The 24,783-nt window shown below is 39.6% G+C and overlaps 1 protein-coding gene across 8 annotated transcripts in view; it reads right to left on the minus strand.

The window, feature by feature from the left end:
• Nucleotides 1–24,783, minus strand: part of RhoGAP71E (Rho GTPase activating protein at 71E) — a 188,275-nt gene that overhangs the window by 147,488 nt on the left and 16,004 nt on the right. For 2 of the 8 annotated variants that reach the window (XM_083119392.1, XM_083119391.1), the window contains exon 1: nucleotides 22,654–23,013. The exons of 1 other annotated variant lie outside the window; for it this stretch is intronic. In XM_083119392.1, the coding sequence (XP_082975518.1) occupies nucleotides 22,654–22,698 (45 nt within the window). In that variant the 5' untranslated portion in view covers nucleotides 22,699–23,013. Of the gene's footprint in view, nucleotides 1–22,436; nucleotides 22,514–22,653; nucleotides 23,016–24,783 lie in introns of those variants that run through there. 5 more of the 8 variants (XM_083119388.1, XM_083119382.1, XM_083119384.1 and 2 more) reach the window with 5 other exon arrangements.

Below are 24,783 nucleotides of genomic sequence, written 5' to 3' on the forward strand. Positions count from 1 at the left end.
TCCACTTTGTGCACAGTAAGGCTAATCGGGACTGGACCTACAGTTTAAAGTGGGATCCGAACCACTATGAGCCTCCACCGGGTATCGAACCCGGAACCCCTTGATTACAAGGCGACGACGCTACCACTGCGCCATCGGGGAGACCCTAGGATTCCTGTTTGGAAATCTGATGGTAAGAGACCTGTAGGAGGCCAAGACGAAGATGGAGTGATAACGTTGGGATGGGCCCAAAGGAAATCTGTGAGGATGAAAGAGATTGGATTGATCTTGCCCAGGATAAGGACAGATGCAAGGCTTGTGTTGATACAGCCATAAACTTTCGAGTTTAAGAAGGTTAGTGTGTTAGTTACTTTAGTTAAACTTTTTGGTTAAATAAAAAAATGTGCACGATTTCTAGAAGAATTTGGTTCTGGTGAACGATCATTTTTTGATCCCTATTTAAACTAATATTTGGTTACTATAAACTATTTTATCTTGTTAAGGAATAAAATTCCGCGCTTGTTATCAGAGTCAAATTAGAAAGTTTATCAAATAACAGGATAACGCATCTACACAGGTATCTTTGCGTTGAAGTGTTTTCTGTGCGTTGCGCGTTCTGCGTACAGTCGACGTACTTCAAACACTCACGAATCTCAACGGGAATAATGTTCCAATTTCCAGTTCCTTCCTCTTTCCCTAATTGCGCCACGTCACTGGCGAAATTGAATTTCCACTTCGCAGCCGGCTTTCAGATATGGAGAGTGAAACTAGGACTTGTCACAAGCCGAAGTTTCAAATTTCAGGTTCAGTCTTGTTATTCTTATTTTGTAGGTGTACTTTTGCGTACGTTGTATCTTCCAATAATAAATTTCCTTTCACATATTTGTGTGGGATTCTGACTAGTTATATTCCCATGGGCGGATTAAAGGGGGCGAGGGGCATACCCTCTTTAGATTAAAAATTCAGTCAGACTTGATCAAATCGCATGCATTTGTGGGAGGCCGTAAGTGTTGTTCCTTGCTGTTGGAGTTTACCGCCTGCACACTTCATCTCAAGGTCATTTTACTTCGCTTTTCTGCAACTTTGGCTAATCGTGATGATGAGGATGAGTAACATGATGAAATCGATGAAGGGACACTCGCAAAGAACGTCCAGACAGGGATTTGAACCTAAGACCGCTGGCGCCGTAGCGTGCTGCGCAAGGAGCCGCTTGCGTTGCGAGATAAATTGATTAATTCCGAATTAACCATTGTACAATCACGGGCAATAAAAATTGAACAACTAGATCCTGAAATACTCGCTTCCATGCAAAGCGTTGTGCGTGTTGCCTAACTCCACGGCGATAAAAGGGTTATAATAGCAAATTTCCAATTGCAACTTCTACCGCGCGCGCGCGCACACACACACACACACACACACACACACACACACACACACAACACCTTGCAGGGAAGAGAGTATTTCAGGATCTAGGTGTCCAATTTTTATTGCCGGTGACTATACACGGTCATTTTTACAGTATTTAATTTCTTTTTACGTGTGTTAACGCATACAATCAGAGGCTTAGTGACTGATTACAGCGTGTTTTCTGGATATCTTTTCCCTTCCGTATACTCTCTTACAAGTCTACACGGTTCTTTGAGATCAGCCATTCATTTTCTCTCGTCTTGGATGAGGCCTACTACACGTGCGTGGGGTGCGAAGCGGTACCGGCAATAGGTCCCACTTGATCACGTAATATCTGGTGAAACAGAAAAGGTGCCATTTGCTCATTTCTAAACATAACTAATTACAGTTACTTGGGGGGCAACGCTTACTTGTAACTGTGTTACAGTAGTCAAGAAAATGTGTACATACGTGAGACTTTTCTTAAATATTATTTTTCTTTAGACAGATTCGGCCTCGTAAAATAAGTAAAACAACGCCTCTATTTCAGGGTTGTTAAAGGTCAAAGGAATTTCAAATAAATTCAATTCCGGTCCAGGATAGAAGCGTAATTGGGATCTGGACCGTAAAGAACCTTTTTATCTGTAAAGTATTTAAATACGGTCCAGGAACCTTTTTTTTTCGGGTCTGTTCAAATAGGGGCAAAATTCCAAATTGAAATTAAACAATACGCAACTTGGACCTAATTGTGCGAGGAAAGAAAGGTTCCGGTCCTATTACAGAACCCAATATACAATGGGTTCTTGGACCTACTATAACAACCTAGCTCTTCCACAACCATACCATTCTCGAGGTAATTTTCACGTTGAGAGACCTCATAATGATCATTTTTATAGATAACCAGAGATAATGAAGAGAAGGGGAACTATCCCGAGGCTATAGGAGGTATCGCATATTCAAATATTTTAGTCTTCCCTTCTCACGTTCCTTTCCACCGGAGGAGAATGCGAGATTTTCTACAGAATACATCAATTTTAATGTTAATCGATTTCCCATACACGTCAATCGTTGTACATCCGGAGCGCTATATGCACGTACGTATTTCCTGCTCACGTTTATCAAATTCCAAAGTAGGTGACCACATAGAAGGGCACGCGAGTTAACTTCGTGATCTGCTTTCAAGGAACACATTAAGTTCTGAAGCATGGAGGCTTCTTTATATATGCGTAATAAGCACGCTCACGTGTGCGAATGCAACTCAGTCTATAGGGATACGTGTACTGAGTAAGAATGCCAGTCAAAAGAGCGCCAAATTGTCCGTTACTGAGCGAGGATATGCACTGTGCTCATTGTTTGCGTTGGCTGATAATTTTTATGCGAGCATGCCACACGGATGTGTCACATAATCATGTCAAGTTATGACATTTGCAAGACTGATTGTAAAGTGTAAGGGGGCAGTCTAACAAAGGCCTTACTGTACGAGGTGGTCAAGAAAATCATGCATAGTACTATCCATGTGCACATTGGCGGCGATTGGGTTCCAAAACCGGGGCAGGGCAAGGTGCAAAAACTGAGGGGAGCAAAGACAGTATATTTCCCTTTGTAGGCAAGGTTTAGCATAGTGCGGGGGCAAAAGTGGCGAAAAGTGGGGGGCAACTGTCCCCCCACGCTCCCCTAATCGCCGCCACTTCATGTGCAGACACTAGGGTAGGCAGATTGTTTTCCAAGAGAGCTGGAATTGTAACGGTTTGCTATTACAGAGCTACGTTCTAGGGGAGGGAGGTTACAATAAAATATTTCGTAATTACAATTTTAAACCTTGGTTTTGAAAGTTGTTCAAAGACAACTTCTATGTTCGGTCTTTCGCGAGTACTTTACTGCTTTCATTCTTTATTCTCTCAAATTTTCGGGAGGGGCTGTTGCCCCATCACTCCCCCCGGCCCCAACTGCGTACGCCAGTGCAAAAGGTCTGGGTTCGAATACCGATCTGCGCATGGATATTCATTTGCGAATGTCAGTCCCATCAAGAATTTCATCTCATCGTTGCGATTAGCCAGAATGAAATATTTTGTTTTTTTTTATATACTTAGCGTCGCTTTTCTGCCACTTTCGACTAATAGCGACTATAAGGATGAGTGGTGACATGATGAAATTGAAGGGAGTCACAAAAAACACCCATGCCCTGATTCCAACCCGGGACCCCTGGCGTCATGGTGCGCTGCGATAACCACTCCACCAAGGACGTGGAAGAGTTTCAAGTTGGTGTTTTAAGTCCACTTGATGCACAGTAAGACTAATCGGGAGTGGACCTACAGTTCAAGTGGGATGTGAACTATTATGTGCCTCCATCGGGTATCGAACCGGGGTCACCTTGATTACAAGGCGACGACGCTACCACTGCGCCATCGGAGAGGCCGCTACAATGGAAGAGAAGCGAGGTAAAATATGAGATACAAAAATCTCCTCCAGCTTTCCCATTTAATCCGGCAATGGAGTTAAGTCAGAATGTGTATTAAACATTGGCCTTTTATGGACATTGCATATTTTATCCTAAACTACACATTTCATCCTTTGTTTTGCTGATGTTAATGCACACAGTTAATGTTACATGATAATTTGAGCTCTAGCGATGACTTTGAACACGTGACAAATGATTAAGACTTTCCAAAAAATAGAAAAAATATGTCTGTAAATTTTACCTCGCGGTCCGTGTTGGACCATGATTTTTCACAAGAAAGAGTCCTTTAGTTAATGCTATCGGCTGGAAAGTTCTGCAGGCAATGTCTGAATTGATTTGTCGAGTTTTAAGTCTGCTTCATGCACAGATGTGGTAATCGGGACCAGACGTACAGTTTAAAGCATGATCCGAACCACTTCGTTCCTCTAAATGGTATCAAACCCGGGACCCTTTGATTACAAGACTAGCAAGACATGTCTGAAAACTTGATAGTAAGTATGTATTGTGTGGGGCCTCATCTATTTATCCAACTCGTATGTATTTTTCATGTCTGAAACATTAATACTTTCTGCTAATAAATGCTGACGTGAGTACGTTAGGCATGTCAGGTTTGTAGTAGTTCTTATATGCTTTGTCACCCAAGGGCAGGGCTTGAATTAAACGTCTCTGGGCTCCAGACAAAGAATAAAATCCATTTTCAGACATCGTTCGCAGAACTATCCGGTCGATATCCTTACCAGAGTGGCACTTATAATATTCCTGGAATTTGAGTAACGCACATCAAAATTCCAAAACACTGCTTTTCTCTCTCTCTCTCTCTCCTTTAAATTGGCCAATGCTTTCTTTTTATTTTGCAAACGTTTCATTTGCAACAATTACAAACTTTCAACCAGTCCTACTCGCAACCATTAACATTAGAATTAAAAGGCCATCTCTTTTCACTCCATAATCTCTCATCGGATCGTCTCAATGGTCAGTTAAAATAGCCGCATGAGCTATAACGAACGAAAGTGGTATTTCAACTAATTACTTTTCAAGTGAGTCAACGTTGCGCAAATTTCAGGCACTTACAATTAGCGATCACATCTTTCTGAACACTTACAGTACAGCTGTATGTCAATGCTCCTTGATGTCCCACTAACAGAGGTCGTTGACTAAAACTAGAAGCATTTATGGACGAAGAAACCAATACTAGTTAAGACACACAATATGAATTCTTATTTAATTAATCCTGAATATTATGTTCGTCTCTATTGTCTTCCCAAATTTTCAGACATGGTGAATCGAGAAAGAGAGAGAGAGCTAAAAATAATGATATCTAGACAAAGCTCAGATATGGAGCAATCAAATGTCATTAACATAAAAAAAATATAAACGTTTTCTTTGATTTAGTTTTGGTTATTTTATGCCGCTTTTCTACATCTTGGGATGATCCTGACGATGATGAACTAATGAAATGGATTGAATCTGGGACCTCTGGCTTTGTAACGTGTAGGATGACAACTCGGCACGGGGGCCGAAGTACATTTTTAAAAATGGCGATTTTAAACTCAATTCTGAATTTGTTATTTGAGTTTTGAACTAAGAAAATGTAATAAATCAATTATTTCACTACGGAGCACATTCTAACATTACAAAAAAAAATTATAATTTAGCGGTTTAAGTATATCGTATTTTAGATTTGTTTACAATTAAATCCAAAGTACTGCTGAACAAAAAGGAGGCATGAAGCTGAATTTGCGGTCATTTTGAAAAAAAAATAAAATACCTGTGCTATACTAAATTCTAAAGTTAATTGTTCTTGCTCCCTATGTAAAATAATTTGTCTTAACGCCTTCTTCAAATGTGAAAATTTACACTTTTTACTAAATTCCCTTCTTGTGGTTACATTGGGTTTTACGGGTTAAATCGCAATAGAGCAGGTGGCGCACCACACTTCACCCAAGATACAGATAAATTCAGAACAAACTTGTTTTGCTCAATGCGTGAAGTGCAAACAGTGATGGATCTTATGCACTGACGTACTATTCGTGTTTTCTGTGGTGTATCACTTATTTCCATGTGACACATTTAGTTCTACTAATCTATACGATAGTTGTAACTACAAGACATGTTTAAACGATATTATTTCGCCATGTTTCTTGTAACAAAGCGAAAAACAAAATTAGTTCTTCCTGTTTAGGTAATATCACCTTTTAAAATTACGGCAGTAACAATCAGGCTAAATAAACTTAATTAGGAAGTCCAGCTCACGGATTTCCTTCTTGGAAAAACTAACGATCCGGGGAAACTCATGCGTAAAATTTTGATAAAAATCGTTTTCGCTTAACTTCATCCACAAGTTTATGTGGTGTAACAGTGCTATGAACCTTTGGAAAGGAAGCTGGCCTGCAAATTATTGAGATATTCATTCACTGTTCTTTGCATATGGTCAGACTTTACTTTTTATTGATTTGGTTTATTTTACTTAGTTTTTCTGTCACTTTTGGCTAATCGCGAAGATGTGATGAAATTCATAAATGGATACAAAAAACACCCATGCCGGGATTCGAACCCAGGACCCCAGAGGGTGCTGTGTTAACAACTCAACTAAGGTCAGCTGGGCAGGCTTTCATTTCAACCTCTAGGCTTCCATATATCGCACCTTACACTGCATGTCAGCAGAGGACCAGCTTCATTTATTATCGTTCAGCTGATATCTATTATATCGCTTGGAATTCGCTTTGGATTTCAGATCCAATTGAATTTATTTGTTTGAAAGATTCATTTCAAGTCCACTTCATACACAGATAAGCTAATCGAGACTGGACTTACAGTTTTAAGTGGGACCCGAACCACTGTGCAATGTATCTCCATCGGGTATCGAACCCGGGACCCGTTGATTACAAGGCGATGACGGGGAGGCAACCGATCCGAAGGAAACCACAGATATTCCAGTATTACATGTAGGGCCACCGTAGTACACACCGGCGTCCGCATACTAGCAGTGTGGCGTTTTATAAACAATTAGCTGATTATCCCATCTTGTATTCGACAGGAAAATAATGAATTCTAACTATGTGTAAAATGTAACTAATTTTAAATGTGATCGTGAATGTCACCAATTAGCTTAGCGACTCCGAAAACTATGGATTCAACACTAATCTAGGTCATTTGTGGCACTTTATTTTCACCCCCTCTCACCCCCCATGCCGGTAGGTGATGAACTTGGAGATGAACCGCATTGGGAGTGTCACGAAAACTATGGATTCCATTCGGAACACAGCCTGAATGTTAGACAACCCGAGAAACACTATCGTTGTGCGGATTGCATAGAGTCACTGATGTCTGTCTGTGCGGAATCTAATATCGGTGGTTCTCGAATATTTTTACATGTCACCCCTTCCAACCCCACCCCTAAGGGTACCAGGGGTGTCTTACCACCACAGTATTTCTTTCCAGATTGCAAATGATACGTGTACCAAGTTTGGTTGAAATTGCTCTCCAGGCGTTCGAGAGTTATGCCGGAACAAACAAATATACACACCCACACATACATACATTTTTACATATAAAGAAGATAGATTAACTGATATTCTAATTGGTTTCTGCTGGCTCGGTAACAAAGCGAGTTACGTGGTCAATTTCGATCTCTACACCGAAGCTCCAGGGATCGATTCTCGGCCTAAGTATGGGTGTTCTTTATAAAGTGTCCTTTCTTCAGTTTCATCTAACCAGCCATAATCGTCGTGTTCAGCCAAAAGTAAAAAAAAAGACGCTAAATAAACACATGAGTTTCTGTCTTGGGTTGCCTAACTACTACTTCGACAGTGTTATCATTGGTGATTTACGAAAATGAAATTAAAATTATAATACACACAAATGAAAAAAATCACGTTTAGTGCACTATATTAATACAAAACATGCGAGGGATTTCGCCTGTTATAATTAGCACAGTGGATAAACTATTAATTATGTCCCCTGGAGTGTTTTGTATTCGATTACAATGATACACGAACCACGGAAACTACTTCCCAAAATTGACCATAGATTTATGCGGGACATAAATGCACAAGTTCTGGAAACGCAGAATCCTTAACTTCTGAAGCACCGATGCTCCATGCAATCGTAATCCATTTCCAGTATTCAACTATGGCGCGGGACAATGGACAAGTACCGAAGTACCCACTATTAGGCCGGCTCTAACTACACAGATAGGCATTCAAATGTAATTCCCGTCCTTCAAATACAAAAACCACGCAACATTAAGAACATGTGAACCAAAACATGATTGCACGTACCCATTCCAGCTGGTTGCCACCTACAGCATACATGCCGTAACTTTGACCCATGAGGAACTAGTTCCTATCGCGTGCACCTTCACAATTACCATCACACCTCACTGAAACAAAGGCAACTGAAGGAATTCCGCGCACGTGGGGGTGTCGCCTCCACAAACAATCGCGTAATTACAGAAGCAGACTAGTATCTTATCAACAGGTGGTGACCACACTGTTACGTGTCGTACTACATCAACTATTTGTCAAGTAACAACTGGAGAAAGGCACAATAAGCATATTTTTAAACACTACCCTGCGCACCTGTTGAGTCACCGGCAAGAGCAACGTTCAAGTTCGACTATTCCAATCATCCATACAGGTCTGTGTTTCAAACGCACTGAATAGGCAACACTAATGTTACTTGCAAGCAGTTTGGAATCACCAGAACTCTTCAACAGATCTTCACTGACAGTCAATTTTACGAAGGCATGCTCTTCCTTTTTTTTTCTAGTCTCAAACGCTCAAGAACACACGGAAATTCTTCAGTAGTGTCTCTGGTACACACTGAGAATCGCTTTATGCCTAATAAAGCATTCAAAGACCGTGTCATACTCCGTTATGCTTGGTTCAAGTCCAACTACAGCACATATGACACAGCAGTTACGCATAAAGCACATTCACGAAACTGCAGTTAAACCACGTTACGGTTTTAGGCAAACTTATTAAAGTGAAGTACGCGAAAGCTTCCTCCTGCGAATGCCCTAAATCCTGTTTCCTCGCTGCAAAAAACTCTTCATGCTTTTTCTCTTGTCGCCGCGAAGAAATAATCCATTGCCAGTCATCCGTAGCCTTGAAGCACTGAAGATGTTACCCGAATCGATCAGGTCATCTGGCAATATGCACGTGCACTATCATTAATCTCAAACTGGAAAATAAATTACTACTAACACATGGTTCACTTTTAACTCTCTCTCATAGGTATAGAATTATTTTCATCATAGATGTCATGTTGTGATCAACATCGAGATACATATAGTAATAACCAGGCAATTCTTGATTCTGGATTATTGCCGGATCCTAATTAATCAACAGGTATAATTGCATGTTCAAAAACTAATTTGGAATTAAAATGAGTTTGTATTTCTTCGCCCATCCTTGTTTTGCACGAAAACAAAACAAATAACTTTCACTTTCGGAGGAAGTTTCAAAGTCAAAATTTGGGCGTTCGCAGAGGAGGACCACACCCCCACCCATGAAAGTGGACGTTGTCGAAAATTATATACTTCATATTTGTAATTTCTCTAGAGCGACAATGCATTGCACTAATTACTGTAGGTGACTGAAAAATAAAAGTAACACTGGTACAGTGGGGTCCACTAGTATCGCTCGGTAAATTGTCCATGACTATTTTCATTGATTTTTCCCTTACATACTATGTGCTTTTAAGCAGTGGATTTTTATGTATGCTGGTGCAGAAGTTGTCAACAGCTTGTTTTGTGTTTTCTTCTAATTTTTGAAGCTCTTCTGGGGTCAAATAAAATGCACAAACATGGTGATGTGACCTACAATTTAAAGTGGAATTCGAACTACTACGTGCCTCCACCGGGTACTGTCCACGTGAGCCCTTGATTACAAGGAGACTACATTATCACTACGCCATCAGAGTGGCCCTCATGATGGATAATGAACCGATGAAATCTATGTTGGGACAAATAATGATGACCACGGAGGGTGGCTGTTGGTCTCAAATAATTAGGACCAGACAAAAATTATACGAAACTATTTTGAACACCTCGTTCACGGCTACGCATTCGAAGGTTCCGTTCGAATTCTGGTACAGGTGTTCCTTCATCAAATTCACCTACGTATTCTTTTCATCAAATAAGAAAATCGTATCGCCTTAGGCATTAACAGAAGAGGTAGAAAAACGAATGAAAGTAAAACAAATGCATGAAATTCTGGTATCACTATAATGCACTGAGAGTTGTAATTCCAAGAAATCATCATGCACAGAATAAAAAAAAAACTAAACTTTGCAGATATTTTTTACTGATGACGAAGACTTATAAAATCGGATTTTATTCATTCCTTCAGACCTGAGTCAAAGTACATTTAACGGCCAAGTGCTGAACTACGAGAATGGACACATTCCACGCTGCGGAAACTGTTCTTTTTTGCATCGCTGTAGAAGTACACTGCCGACAGTCTAATATTGTTGTTTCACTTTAGTATGTACAGCCACAATGGAGCTGCATTCCTCAGATACACATTTGTTTCATAAAAAGAAACTGGTCTTAAAAAGCACATAGGTAAAATCCTTAGAAAATTGGCTAATTTTCTACTAATATAGCGAATTCTTCTACTGATATGAGACCGGGTATAATCGCATATCGTTAATTCTAAAGTCTGCTTCCTCTAGGCTCTGCATCTGCCTTCCAGATGGCATAGTGCTAACGTCGTCTCCTTGTGAACACGGGGGCCGAGTTCGATACTCTGTGGAACCACACAGTGGTTCGGATCTCACCTAAAACCGCATATCCAGTCCCGATTAGCCTTCCTGTGTATGTATAAAGTGGACTTAGAAACAAACTCGCTTCGATATTTCAAACTGCAAATTCCCGGAGGTTCCGAGCTCGAGCCGGCCTGCGTGTTCCCTCATCTAATTCTCGTCTAACCAATCACCATTATCCTCGCGATTCGCCTGAAGGGGGCGAAAATCTACGCTTGATAATAAAAACAAACTTCTGGTATATGCAGCAGTATCGAGGTATCCAAAATCTTGTGGAATGGTTATCACAACGCGAGGGGTACCGGGTTCGAATCCCTGCCTGGGCATGGGTGTTCTTTGTGAGTCATCAACTTCATCATATCACGCAACCTCATCGTCGCGATTAGACAAAAGTGGCAGAAAAGCAAGCGACGCTAAATAACAAAAACAACACGCACATATACATACGTATCACAATAACTTGCTTAGTATGAATCGTCCATTTATCATTTATGCACAGTGACGTATCCAGGGTTTCAGAAAATTAGTTACGACCGTAACGGAGGGTTTTTAGTGTTTACCTTTTTAAGCAGACGGTATTATTATTATATATATTTTCCTCCCAGAACAAATGTTCATTTTTCAATCTTTCATTCTTTTTTTGTAAAGCTGGGCCAAAGGGGATTATAACCTTTAATTCCCTCGGAAACGCCACTTTGCGCACAGTACTGGAAACGAATCTCGTATTGCTTGTACGATACTTGCTTGTGGTTATTGTTCTACCGAAGTGTGTGTGTTTTCATTACAGTTTAATCCAGTGTGAACATTGAAATAATCACTGTGCTATTTCACACGACCTGCCTCTTCCTTTTGAGGTTATTTTGCAATCGGTACAACTTTCAGTAACAACCATTAACAAATATAAAAGCTTATTTAGGACGTGTGCTGAAAACTTTTCCCGGTAAGAAATTGCTGATTCGATTTCGTCGGATTCAAGTAGACACACACGCGAGAAATGGTGCTCGATAAATGAGAAATAATGCTTTCACGTTCGGACTTCCGCAAGAGTTACCATGATGTAAATTTAAATACAAAATAAATATTAGTTTACTATTTATTTTGAATCGGTTTCGTATTGGCAGTTGTCTAAGAAAGTTAAGCACAATTTATGATTAATAAAAATTAAAAACCATTAAGGTGTCGACAATGTGAAAGCACGAATGATATTGTAAAATAAAAATCAGGGAATTCAACTTTCATCAGCTGAAACTAATGATCTCTCTATGATTCTTATGTTTCTCAATTACTTGAACATTGATTTATTTGGTAAACAGCTGATTTCTTAATTGGCCGCGTATTTTATTAAGTTTAAATCAGAAGCGTGTCGAAACTTTCTAGTAAAAAAGCAAAACCCGCGAGAAAAGTACACATCTAAGTTCATATATCATCATGCAGTATTTACAAGTATACATAAGCGAGCCAATCCATTTTTTTCGGGTGTTACATTCTTGCTTCACTGTTGAACTGTAAAGTTAGTGTAGTGTGACTTACTTTACTTTCCCGATTGTAACAGAAGTAGTACATCAAGAATTTCCTGCACCCAAACTCTCATAAACTAAAAATAAAACATCGTTATTAAAACTCAAGGAAATATGCTGGCACGGGTGGAACCAATGTGTGAACTGTCTTTGTAGGTGGAAAGCTTGGAATAAAATAACTGGTCCCAGAATGAACCATATGCATTGAAATGTACATTGTGTTCAGTGGCGCAACCTCAGGAGGGACTATTGCCCCCCCTCCAACATTGGACAAACATTGATGGCTAAGGGCACCTTCAGGGGGGTACAGAGGGAATATTACCACCCTCGAATTCAAATTTTATGCAAATAAAAAAACGTTTTGTAAAATTTTCTTGCTCGCTCGCACTGCCTCCTTTTCTTACTCTTATCAAGTTCCGAGCCGTAGCAAGGGGGTGCTGAACGATGCAAAAAAGTTGTAAAAGAGAGAATGCCATGGCGCCCCGTGAAATTAACTGCGGCCAGTGGCGCAACCACAGGGGGACAGTGGGTATTGACCCCCTACCTCGGTGGAAGCCAATTCTAGGGGGGGGGACATTGAAATGAAGAACAGCAAGGCTAGCAGAATCTTAGAGTAGCAGGACAAAATGATACTCAAGATGGAATTAGTTTTCATATATTTCTTGCATTTTTCTTCCAGATGGTCAAGAGCACCTGCAAGGGGCACAGAGAAGCAATTGGCCCCTCGATTTCAAATTTTATGTAAATAAAAAATAAGATCCGTAAAATTTTCTTGCTCGCTTCGCTCGCATTTTCTGCTTTTCTTAGTCTCATCTACTTCAGAGCCATAGCTAGGGAGCGGAAGGGGTTGGACGGGCTCCGAACGATCAAAATGAAGAAAGTTGTAAAAGAGAGAATGCCATGGCGCCCTATTAAATCTATATTGTTTTAAGTTTGCAAAAACTGGATCTGAAATTTTTCTTGTTCCCTTCGCTCGCAATTTGATTTTTTCTAGAATGCATTGTAAATTACTAGAGAGAGAAGTAAGACCAAATGTGTACTTCAGCCTGTTATTGCTAAACAGTTTTGTTTTAAATGTATGAACAATCGTTTCGAGAAAAAGGAGCACTCATATGTGAACGACAATTTATATCATTTTTGCTGTTTGTTATGAGGTGAATGAATTGATTATGTAATGTATTTAAATAATATATATAAATAATTTCAAAAAAACATTGAATACGTGCACAATTTTGTGTTAACATGTTCCATATGTATTTTCTTATTTTACGTCGCTCCATGTTGCATATGTGTAAAACAATGTTCTATATACATGAAAGTTGCACATGTCATATACACACAAAGAATTATATTAGTCATTTTTGTCTTAAAAATACAGTTTGTGTGTTTCTTTTCAGGTATTAGCTAATGTGATATTGAACGTGTTGAAAAAATATCAGAAAAAATGCCAATAATAATAATGCCATCATCATCATTATTATTATTATTTCTATTATTATTATTGGCACGTTTATCCTCCTGGTACTTGCCCCACCCGATACAAAAATTTGTGGTTGCGCCTCTGTGTTATGTATAAAGAACAAAGTAAATCCTCAGTTTTTTTATTTTTGAAAATGTTTTTGAAGTTAATATTAAAAAACAAGAAATCCTGTGTCGCAGGTGATACATTTATTTTCTTACAGGTGTTACAAATGATCTACACACGCAAGTTCAATACCAGACAGACATGCTAAAAGCAAAAGTGTAACAAACTCGTTAGATCCATATCATTTGATATTTTTAAAGGTGTTAAACTAAAGAAATCTGGTTTAAGAAATTATTTTCCAAATATTCCCAATTTTCTTGGATTTGCTCAAGACTTGTCGAATGATATCCAGTGTTTAAAAGTACACAAAGATTTTTCGAAGCTTCTCTCACCGTAGAATCACCAACATGACCGTTCGTCGTTCATCCAGAACGTGATACAGTTGTTAATATGCAGTATGGCACACACTAGCAGCTGAATAAAAAATCGTTGACCTCCTTCAAGAGAAGCTCCCTCAAATGTATCGATCTAAACATACACATGTGCCGTGCCGCGAGACACATACTCAACATGGTATGACTAAGCCAAGTTTCAGCATTCTAGGACAGTAATTAAGACGCTGTAGACTGCAATTACTTCCTGACCGCCAGCTTCGGCGCTGGATGAATAACAAGTAGTGCGCGAGTGATTGTCTTTTTTTTCCTCCTTTTGGCTCTCAGTCAAAAGGAAAGATCTGCGAGCAGGCTGTTAACTTAATGGACAACTGCTACATTATGGATTCTTCAAATGTGTAACCTTCACTCTCGTTCTCAGCTGTTCTTTATGTAGTTATGAGACATCATTTCGGGAATGAATTCGAAGCAATCGAGTCCCCGAAAAAGTCCAACAGGTCAATTTCTTTGGGAACTGAGGGGTGGGGGTGGATTAGGCACGTATCTATATATTTCGGGGGGGGGCGAAACAAGTGTCAAATAATATTCATAATCAACATATTTACATTAAATTGAAATATTAATACAAATAATATTTTATTTATTAATATTTTAATCTCAAAATATGTAAATCAATATTTTATTTATTAATATTTTAATCTCAAAATATGTAAATCAATATTTTATTCATTGTCCCGCACCGTGGCCGTGCGTCATGCTTTGGCTCCGGCCACGGGACGCGAGCAGGTTCGAGTGTCCTAGGAGACGCTTAACTTTTCTCCTGGGATTTAGGCCTGTGTATGGGACCGGTGGCCACCCACTATCGTGAAGAAATTAGGAAGCTACGAATGAGTAGCGGAACCCGGTCACGGAATCGTACAAGACCCTGTAACTGTTTGGATGATCTTCCACCTCGGCAGATGGGAGCGAGTCCAGCAGTCGATGTTACGCTATGGGTTAAGATTTCTATATTTATTATTATTACATGAATAGGTAAAAAGACGGTATAAAAATAGATAACAGCACGTATTCACTATCTAGCTTAAGTGTACTTAAGATCGCCAAATTTGTGTAAAAACTACCCTGGCAAGGATAAAGAAATGAATATTTATTGAATACGAACAAAAGAAGGAAGTTAGATCCAGTTGACGGAAAGTAAAGTTCCTGATTAATATTTTATTCATATTATCATAAGTAGTGTGTAAAAATCATATTTGGTACCGAGGGCCTCTCCAAAACGCAGTGGTAGCGTCGTAGCCTAGTAATTAAGGAGTCCCGGGTTCGATTCCAGGTGGAGGCAAATAGTGGTTTGGATCCCACTTTAAACTGTAGGTCCAGTCCCGATTAGCCTTACTGTGCATAAAGTGGACTTTGGTACTGTCATTCAAAGGCATATAATCCTTGCCTTCTAATAAATTCGGCGAAAGTAATTATTATACAACAAATGTAAGAAGTATATTTTTATTATTTAATATTAGTATTTGGTTGTCATTCGGGAGGGTCCGGACTCCCTAAATACGCCCTTCCGGGGATATACAGGATGGCGAGAAGTCCCTTTACATGTTAATAGCATAGTACAGTTAGACATGTAGATAAACATTTGATTTGGGCAGGGATAACGGCAGACCATCTGCTTGGCCCATAGTTCATTGATGGTCCTGTGAACCAGCACAGCTATCTTCACATGATTAACACGTGGTTGCTTCCAGAATTAACGGCAAGAGGAATAGCTGACATCGTTACACTTCAACAAGACGGCGCTGCACCACATTTTGCTGCGAATGTCCGCAAACGGCTAAATGAACTGTTTCCAAACCGCTGGATTGGACGTGGATCACGAGACCTTCCAGCACCGTTGCCACGGCCTCCACGAAGCCCAGACCTCACCACACCACACCGGACAATGCACTATGGGTAGAGGCACATATTTTTGGTAAATAAAAAAGCAAAATTTCGGTATAAAAACTGAGTCAATTTCGGGTTCAAAAGCGGTAAATAAAATAAAATATCGGTGTTATAGTGGTGAAAAATTGGATCAAAAGTGGTATATAAAAATACATTTTGGTTTTAAAATTGTGAATATAATCCTAAATTTGATTTAAAAACTACACTTATTCCACAGAATTAACATTTCACTTCTAATAGCCCATTTATGTAGTTATCAGAGTATTAAGTTTATTTCGGTGTAAAGGAGTCAATTTTTGTTTCTCCAATATTAACAGCAGAATTAATCAATTTTCCGGGAATTGCATAACTCTCAGGATAATTCAGACCTCAGAAGGTGCCGCGTCGGTGAATAAACCCTAAATATCGTGTTTAAGAGTTAATTTCGCTTTTTGCAGTTCATTTCGCATTATTTCGTGACAAAACATGGTCACAAAATGCATCTCACACCTTTCAAAAACATGAAAAATTAACACTATAATGTGTTTCTTCAAATTTCGTTTTTTTGTCAAAAACGAAATATGCATGCCCCTAACTATGGGGCATAATAAAAGAAGACGTTCGTAAACGACGATACGTGAACGACGATCAACTGAAAGACGGAGTTCGCATGGCATTTGAAAAATTAGTCCAGCACAGATATTTCTGCCGTGCGATGCGCTACACAACTCAAGAAGCAGTGTTGCTAATGGAGCAGATAGAAAAATCGCTGCCGATACATAGCTGTTACGTACAACAATAAAATTAGAGAATTCAGGTCTATCTAACGTTGAGTTTTAAACGTCATGCATTATACCAGGACTAGGATTAATATGTACTAACAAGTGGCTTTGTATGTAGCTACGTACATATGGACTAAAAATTCGCAAAATATGAACTAACACATACGTAAAATTACCAAAAATGCTGCAAACAAGACTTCTTCATAGGATTCCTTATTTGAGTGACTTCAATTTTTTTTTCCATTGCATTATTGCACTGGTGGCGTTCTAACTGTTTACTCCCAAAACCCTTATACACTGGTACGGAACTGCAACGGCAGATAATAACATGCCAACGTGTTAAACCGCGACAATTGGACCCGAACACTCCGCTTCAAGCAGTATTATTATTTTCTCTCTGTGATCGGCGACAGTCGGTTGCCTTTGTTGTACATTTACAAACTATGCCGGCTTCCAAAACAATAACAACATATACTGCGCGGCTTTTTATTTTGCTATGAACCAGGGCCGGAGATAAAATAAATAATGAGACTTCTTATGCTATTTCAATACTATTAAGCGCAAAAGAATATCTCGCTTGACCATAGTTTTCAATAGGCTTATTTTTTTCTTCTCTTCAAATTTCGCCGCCCTGAAAATTTGCCGCTCGGGGGAGGGGGGGCGGGGTGGCACGGTTCGCCCTCCCATTCCGCCGGGCCTGCTATGAACTTGGTCACCCATCGAAGTATGGCAACTTTAACACAGAAAACAATATGCATCGCATTAAGCAGCAAAAATGACAGCCTCCTCTATGCCATTTCTACAAGAACACGTGCCGGAGCCAAGAGTTGAAATGTTGTTGGAGCCACATAATTTATTTATTTTGAACAATTCCAATATTATGAAATATGATTAATTTGTGAATTAAATCTGTTGAAATATGTAAAATTAAGTATATTTTCCTTAAATATGTAAAAGTATATATTTATTAAAGTTAGAAATATGGAAAAATATTGACAATAAAATGTACCTTAAATCACTACAAACATTACTATTCGCAAAGATATCACAAAATTTCAGCGATATTTCGTCAAACTAAAAGTATGTATTTACCTATAAATCCTAGCCCTCATTATAACCAGTAGATAACATTGAACACAGCTATGGGTTCCGTAAATTGTCTACAGTTCAGAAGCACTCGCACACAACGTCAAACCGGTCAAATACTTAGCATAAAATAAAAATATGGTGCTTCCAATACAACAAAACTCACCGTCACTTTACCTGCCTTTCCCCTTCCGTGACAGAAATAGTGCCTCATTATTACAGTTGGCAACACTAGTTACTAGCTAGCCAACGAACATGCACTGCATAAAAGAAGCAACCACTACGCCGTGCTATATTGCCACATTACCGTCCCTGCCGAACGGTGTGAACCGCGAGCTGGAGCGATATTCAATTGTTTTCAATGATGTTTGCGCGAGTGTGTCCAGGAATGGAATGACAATATGGCAACAATAGCGAAGGTTAGCGAGCAGGGTAAACACGTGATGCTAAGAGAGAGGGAGACGAAACGAAAATTGGTATCTACGCAACGGCAACGATATGTGTGTTGTACTCTACCCCTGATATGCTGCAGCGGATGCTCACAAGAACATGGCGACGCATCAACATTTGCATCGAACATGGAGGAGTGCACACTGACGTTGTTGATCAATGAACCTTGAACCTTTGTAACAATATTAATATGTTATTCACGATAAGTGTTAATGTTAACCAGACATTGTTTATTCAAAATAAATGTTGAAATTTAAAAAATATATACTGTTTTGTATTCATAACAATGTTTATCTACATGTCTAACTGTACTATGCTATCAACATGTAAAGGGACTTTTCGCCCACCCTGTATGTATGTATGATAATTAGTAGGGCTGAGCCGATACCACTTTGATTAGATACCAATGCCGATACTCTTACCGATTCCCACCGATACCAATACTTGAGAATTGTAATTAAAATTTGTTCAAAATATTGATAAATATTGGTGTAAATATTATTTTCCAATTATATGCATCAATTTACAGAGAAATTTGCTTCAGAATATTAAAATAGATATTACGTAATCACAAAATATGGTATGACTTAAGATGACCTGACCCCTCTCCGATTTTCTTGATATTTGACATACTTACTAATTGAGGCCTACTAATCACGAATATGAAGTTAAAAATTGTCGGAAACGTCTAGAAATTGCAAAATAATTGCGAACCATTTCGTACATGCAAACTTAAAAAACGGCAATATTACAGCAAGAGATCACAGTCGCCAGGCTGCCATGAAACCCCCTAAAAATGCAATATCCTGTACAATCGACCAAAGAAATATCAAATATGCATTGTTTGGGTCCTTTTGTTATGAAACCCATGAACACCTAGTTCAGCATTCCGAATAAATAAATTTAAAAAATGCAAGTGCATCAAAATCCCAGCCTTGCACCTAAAAATGTGTTATTAAATTGAGTTATTCTTGCAACTTTTCCACACCAAATGGTCAAAAGTTTGCACCTAACAGTTTGCGCTAATTTATATGCGAACAGTAAACAAAACGCACGTTTCTGAATGCAAAAATAGTAAGTAGCTAACAAAAGATTAGGTTTCACAAACCCGAATATTTTCTCTTTTTCTCCTGGCCATTCACACTGTCCTTATTCTTCAGCAAACGGTCCGCTATTCTGTGGTTACTCTTCCCGGCAGGAATGAGCAGCGGTGAGTCAACGTCACGAAAAGTGAAAGGCTAACACGAAATATGTTTTTTTTGCTGAGTTTACATCCACTCCGCTTGGGCTACGAAGGGCGTTGCCTAATTTCTAAACAAAGCGTCAATTCGCATTCAACTTTGCCAGAGAAGATGGAACGACAAAACGCTGAATTTGCAGTTTTACTTCGGAAGAGGCCAAAGTTTCTCCCACCCTTATTTTTTTTTGGGGGGGGACACAATCACAGTTTCATAGTTATTGTTCCAGCACATTTCCGGGGGTTTAAGGGGGCCGTTGACCCACTGTACTCCCTCAAGAATTATGTTGATTTTTTTTAATCGACAGATTTCGATGTTTTACGTAATATAAAAATGTTTTCAGCAGCCGGAAAACACAAATAACAAGATAGAAATAACAGATATTTGATCCCAAAGTATGTCCGCGTAAGTAAAAAACTGCCATTTCGGAGTACTTTCGCCGCTTTTTATTAGTAACTGTTTGCATGCACACTCGAATACATAAAGAACACGTCCAAAATAACTAGCAGTCCCAAAACCTAACAAAACTAACCTAACGACGTAAAATTATTGCTGCTGTTTTGGAATGTCGTGCTGGGTGCTATATTCACTTGCACGAAGATTTCGGGCTGTTCTGCTTCACGGTAAGGTATCACGCTTAGGTAACATACGTACTTTACTTCACAATAACATTTCCTAGAGCTGAAAACGTTCACATATAATCTTAATAAACCATGCAAAATACTTCACTTTCTCGAGGGGGTACAGAGGGTCAGGGTATGGGCTCAAGTCCCACAGCAGACCCCTTATATACGCCACTGGTTCGACACGCACAGCGAAATTGGTTAGCTGGATATTGGAAAAAGGGCTGGTTCACCAAGATCTGGTGAGTATAACCGCAGTACAATCATTTTTGATGCGAGCCAACAATTGGGGGTGGAGGTAACAGACTTACATCAACCCCTCAAATACACCACATTTTAATTTTTAGTCTTCCCACTCTTAATAACGATGGTGGTTATGAGCGTCCGGAAGGGGAACAATAACGCCATGTGTTAAATAAACGTCATGCGAAAATTACTTTATACTTGTAATTTAATTTCAATGAAAATCCGTAGAATTAATTATTGAAGGGGGGTGATAAGTTTAGGTTCCTAGTACAAGTAGAAACGCCTGTTTCCAATTCAGCACAGTTTTGGAAAAAAATATCCGACTTGCCTCTCCCTTAAAATATTCTGGAACGGTGATTATGATGGTAGGGCAAAATATTTAGGATTTTAGACAAGTATAAATGCAATTTATTTTTCGAGGATTAGTTTACTAGGCAGACATGGAGCTATTTTCACATTTGTTATTTCTTCAATTAGCTCCTCTTAGCACGGCCATATTCTTCCAACGATCTCAGTGCACCTCTACTGAGATTACACAACGCCATTCGACGAAGTTGCAGTGTGAACCCCGTAAATTCACAAATGATATAAACTGTAGAATCAGCTTTGCAGTTTATCATATTATCCTAATCTGTCGGTTGAATTAGTTATTATGAGGAAGCTAAGCACACGCCACAGAGAACTAAGAAATTTCCAACTCTGACACCGCTTTCCTACACAAATTGACAAAAAATGGTCTTCTGTTCTAGTGAATACACAAACACTCACAAAAATGAAGTCCGCTTTATGCTCCGATAGACTATCGGGGCTGGACCTACAGTTTAAAGAGGAATCCGAACCATTGTGCCTCCAGCAGGAATCGAACCCGGGACCCCTTCATTGTAAGGTTTGGTTTGAGTTGCTGTTTAAAGTCCACTTTATGCACAGTAAGGCTAATCGGGACTGGACCTACAGGTTAAAGTGGGATCCGAACCACTTGTGCCTCTACCGGGTATCGAACCCGGGACCCCTTGATTACAAGACAAAGGCGCTACCACTGCGCCATGGGGGAGGCCCCCTTCATTGTAAGGCAACAGTGGCCTCTAATATTAGTTTTGTCGGTTATTTTTATTTTGAATATGAACACTCCATGATGAATCACAATTGTTGTAATAATGCTTGAATATTAAATGGCTAGAGTCTAGTTTACGTCCTCCTTGGCCGTTTACGTCCTTTTTGCGCATTCCTTCTTACCCATTTACAAAACCGTGCTAGCAGACAGCCGTCGCTCCGGCATCTCGTAGTACGTTAGTTTTTCTTTTCACTTTGTCACTAACCATTCACGCGAACGAGGTATGCCTACGAGGTTAGGTTAGGTTCCATTAGCACTCATTTCACCCCTAAATATGTGCTTCATCATCGAAAAATGTTCTCAGTAAGTTCAATCAATCACGCATATCCGGACAACATCGGTTTTTCTCGATTTTCTCCTCCAGGAAATTTTTCCTCGCCTTGGGATTTAGTTTGTTGAATTCCTTATACAATAACCTTTCCAACGATATACTCGTATGACACGTATTCCTTATGAAAAGGACGTAAACTAGACTCTTACCTATCAATTTGAGCAAAGAACAATAATGAACACACAGTCACGAAATCGGACCTGAGCTAATTCATGGATTAGAGGACAGTATTCAAGCGATATATACATGAACTGGCACAAATAAAGCACAAATGTACTCCTTGGTTTGCGTCATTTGAACGCAAAATAATCGATATTGGACCTACAATTTCAACTGGAGACCCAAACAATTGAAATGTTCCCCACCGAGAATCGAAGAGAGTCCTTTAATTAGATGCGATCAACAAACACTGTAGGAGAGCCTTTCAAATGTACGTACAATCGAAATTGGTCTAATGGGTTGGGATTCGAAGTACAGAGTTCTCTTCTGAATCATCGGTTTACGTTCATATTTCTATTAGTATACTGCACTTAATAACACAATACGCCTCTTCCACACATACACAAGTTATAAGTTGCAAACCTCTAATACTTCTTTAAAAGTTTATAATGTAGCACCTACCAGCACTGCAGTCAATCCACGTCAAAACATCAGAACAACTTTTGCTGTTGCAAGCATGTGGTTGCAGCAAGTCACTCACTTGATTGGTATGGCCTTCCGAAGTGCTATCGGCAGAAAGCTATAAATTATTCGCCACAGCCACAACAAGCTATTTGCGAGCACACCTTTGAATACCTACACAGAGTCGCGACGAAAGAAAAAGCGAAACACAACTCACCTGTTCTGTACTGTAAGATCCCACGACTTTAAAAAATCGCACCATTTTTTTTACAATCCCCTCGAGGAGACTGGACTGGTTTCGTTACTCTCGCGCACAGCTGACGACTACTGAAACGTCACACCTTCCCATAATGCTCAAGAATTCCAGCAAATGCCAGGACGATGAGGGGAATATGCTACACACGCGGCACTTAACTCGGCATGAAGCCCTTATCAACTGTACCAGGCAGTTTCATTGTTTCTAGGTCAAACAACACACAACCAAACATGGTAGCGCAACTCTGCGTGTCCAGCCTACTTGATGATTGCTGTGTCTGCTGCCATTACTAAAGGCATGCACGTTTCGCATGGCACACGAAGTTCCTGCGTTCCACCTTACAATGCTCAGGTACACGGATATGGAGAAACGCCCCCATCCACTCGCATGCGTTTCGTGCAAGTATGCTCGAGTTCCTTTTCGTATTTCGCAAATAGATACACACACATACACAGACAAGAATTTAGTTATATATTTCTGGTGGGATCGGAACAAAGTGTCTCATGTGATTATAATGTTTATAATGAATAGGTTAATAAGAGTAATAATTATTATTATTTTTGATATTATTGATTGATTTATTTTACTTTGCTTTTTTGCCACCGCGAAGATATGATAAAATTGAAGGGTAAGGTAAAGTTCCCCGTGGATATAGCAGTGTGCCATGAAGGCACATTTATTATAGGGGATGCGGGGGTAGGGCCCCACACATTCTCGATATCGGCTATATTTGGATGTGCTGTGATCAGCACCACGCTCCGGAAGCCTTTATTCCACAGGGTTGCCCGCGGGTATACATTCATTTGAGGCTGGGTGAGCCGCAGAGAAGAAAAATTCCGACCTTACTTCACCTACCGACTAAACCACTGCGGCTCCGTGAAATTGAAGGGACACTCACAAAGAACACCCATGACCGGGCGGGGATTCGAACTCGGGGCGCCTGGCGTCGTAGTGCACTGTGCTGTTTCGACGATATTATGAACAGATAAGAAGATGGTATAATAATAAAACCACATTTATTCAGTATCTAACTTATATCTAGTTTAAGATCATCAAAAAATTGTATAAAAACAGCTGTCCTACCACACAAATTATTTTTTTCTATACTGCTGGACAAAAAAAACCGGACACTTGCATTTTTTGTGATAACGCAATGGGTCGATAAAAGCTCTGGTACAAGGGCTAACTAAATGTTGCAGAAACTGAATTAAGTACGAATGCATAAACAAAGTCCGAGCCTATGAATGGTGCATATGGTACTACATGATCTGCCGAACATTCTGTAATATACCTGCGAGCTGTTATTGCAATTCAGATGTCAAATATTAAAGTGTCCGGTTTTCATTGTCCAGCAGTATAAAATGGATTGTTTATTGAATAACAAAAGAAGTTGTTAAGTTCAGTTGACGAAAAGTAAAGTCCCTGATCATTATTATTTTCATGCGTATTAATAGGCATAAATTTTCGCAGGCACTGTCAACGCAAATCAGTGTACTCACAATCTAATCCTCAATTTCATATAAGTTCTGAGCAAATAAATAAACTTCATATTATACAACAGTAAACAAGTATTTTGCTTATTTAATTTTAGACTTATTAAGTCTTTCGAGGAGGTCCGCCGGACACCCTGGACCCTCCTTGAGGATACAGGGTGCCCACAGATAACCTCCGTGATTAACAGACGCGGTGTCATTTTCAATGGTCGTACGCCCATCTTGGTTATTTTGTCGCTTTCCAACCTCTAGTTAATCGCGATGATGAGGATGAATAATGACGGGACAAATAGAATGATACACCAATCTGTTACTCAGGATTCGAATTTGGGACTTCGTTGCGAGCTACGCTGACCGCCCTTCTGCGGACGCCGGCTGTGGTTGTCTCTGTCTCTCCATGATTATCGTAAACAAGCGTGGCGTCGTTGTCGGTGGTTGTATACCTGTGAAATCGGCGTCTCCAGAGAAAGTAACTGAAACATTTCTTGCTTATCTCACACAAGCTCTCCTTCTTGACACTTGGCAGGAAGAGAGAGAAAGAGGAACAAGCTTCGCGTTATTTGTGCATAGCTTTCCTACTTCCGTTCCTCCCGTCGAG

Source organism: Lepisma saccharinum, chromosome 3, assembly GCF_977018435.1.
Source record: "Lepisma saccharinum chromosome 3, izLepSacc3.1, whole genome shotgun sequence".
NCBI classification, from domain to species: domain Eukaryota; kingdom Metazoa; phylum Arthropoda; class Insecta; order Zygentoma; family Lepismatidae; genus Lepisma; species Lepisma saccharinum.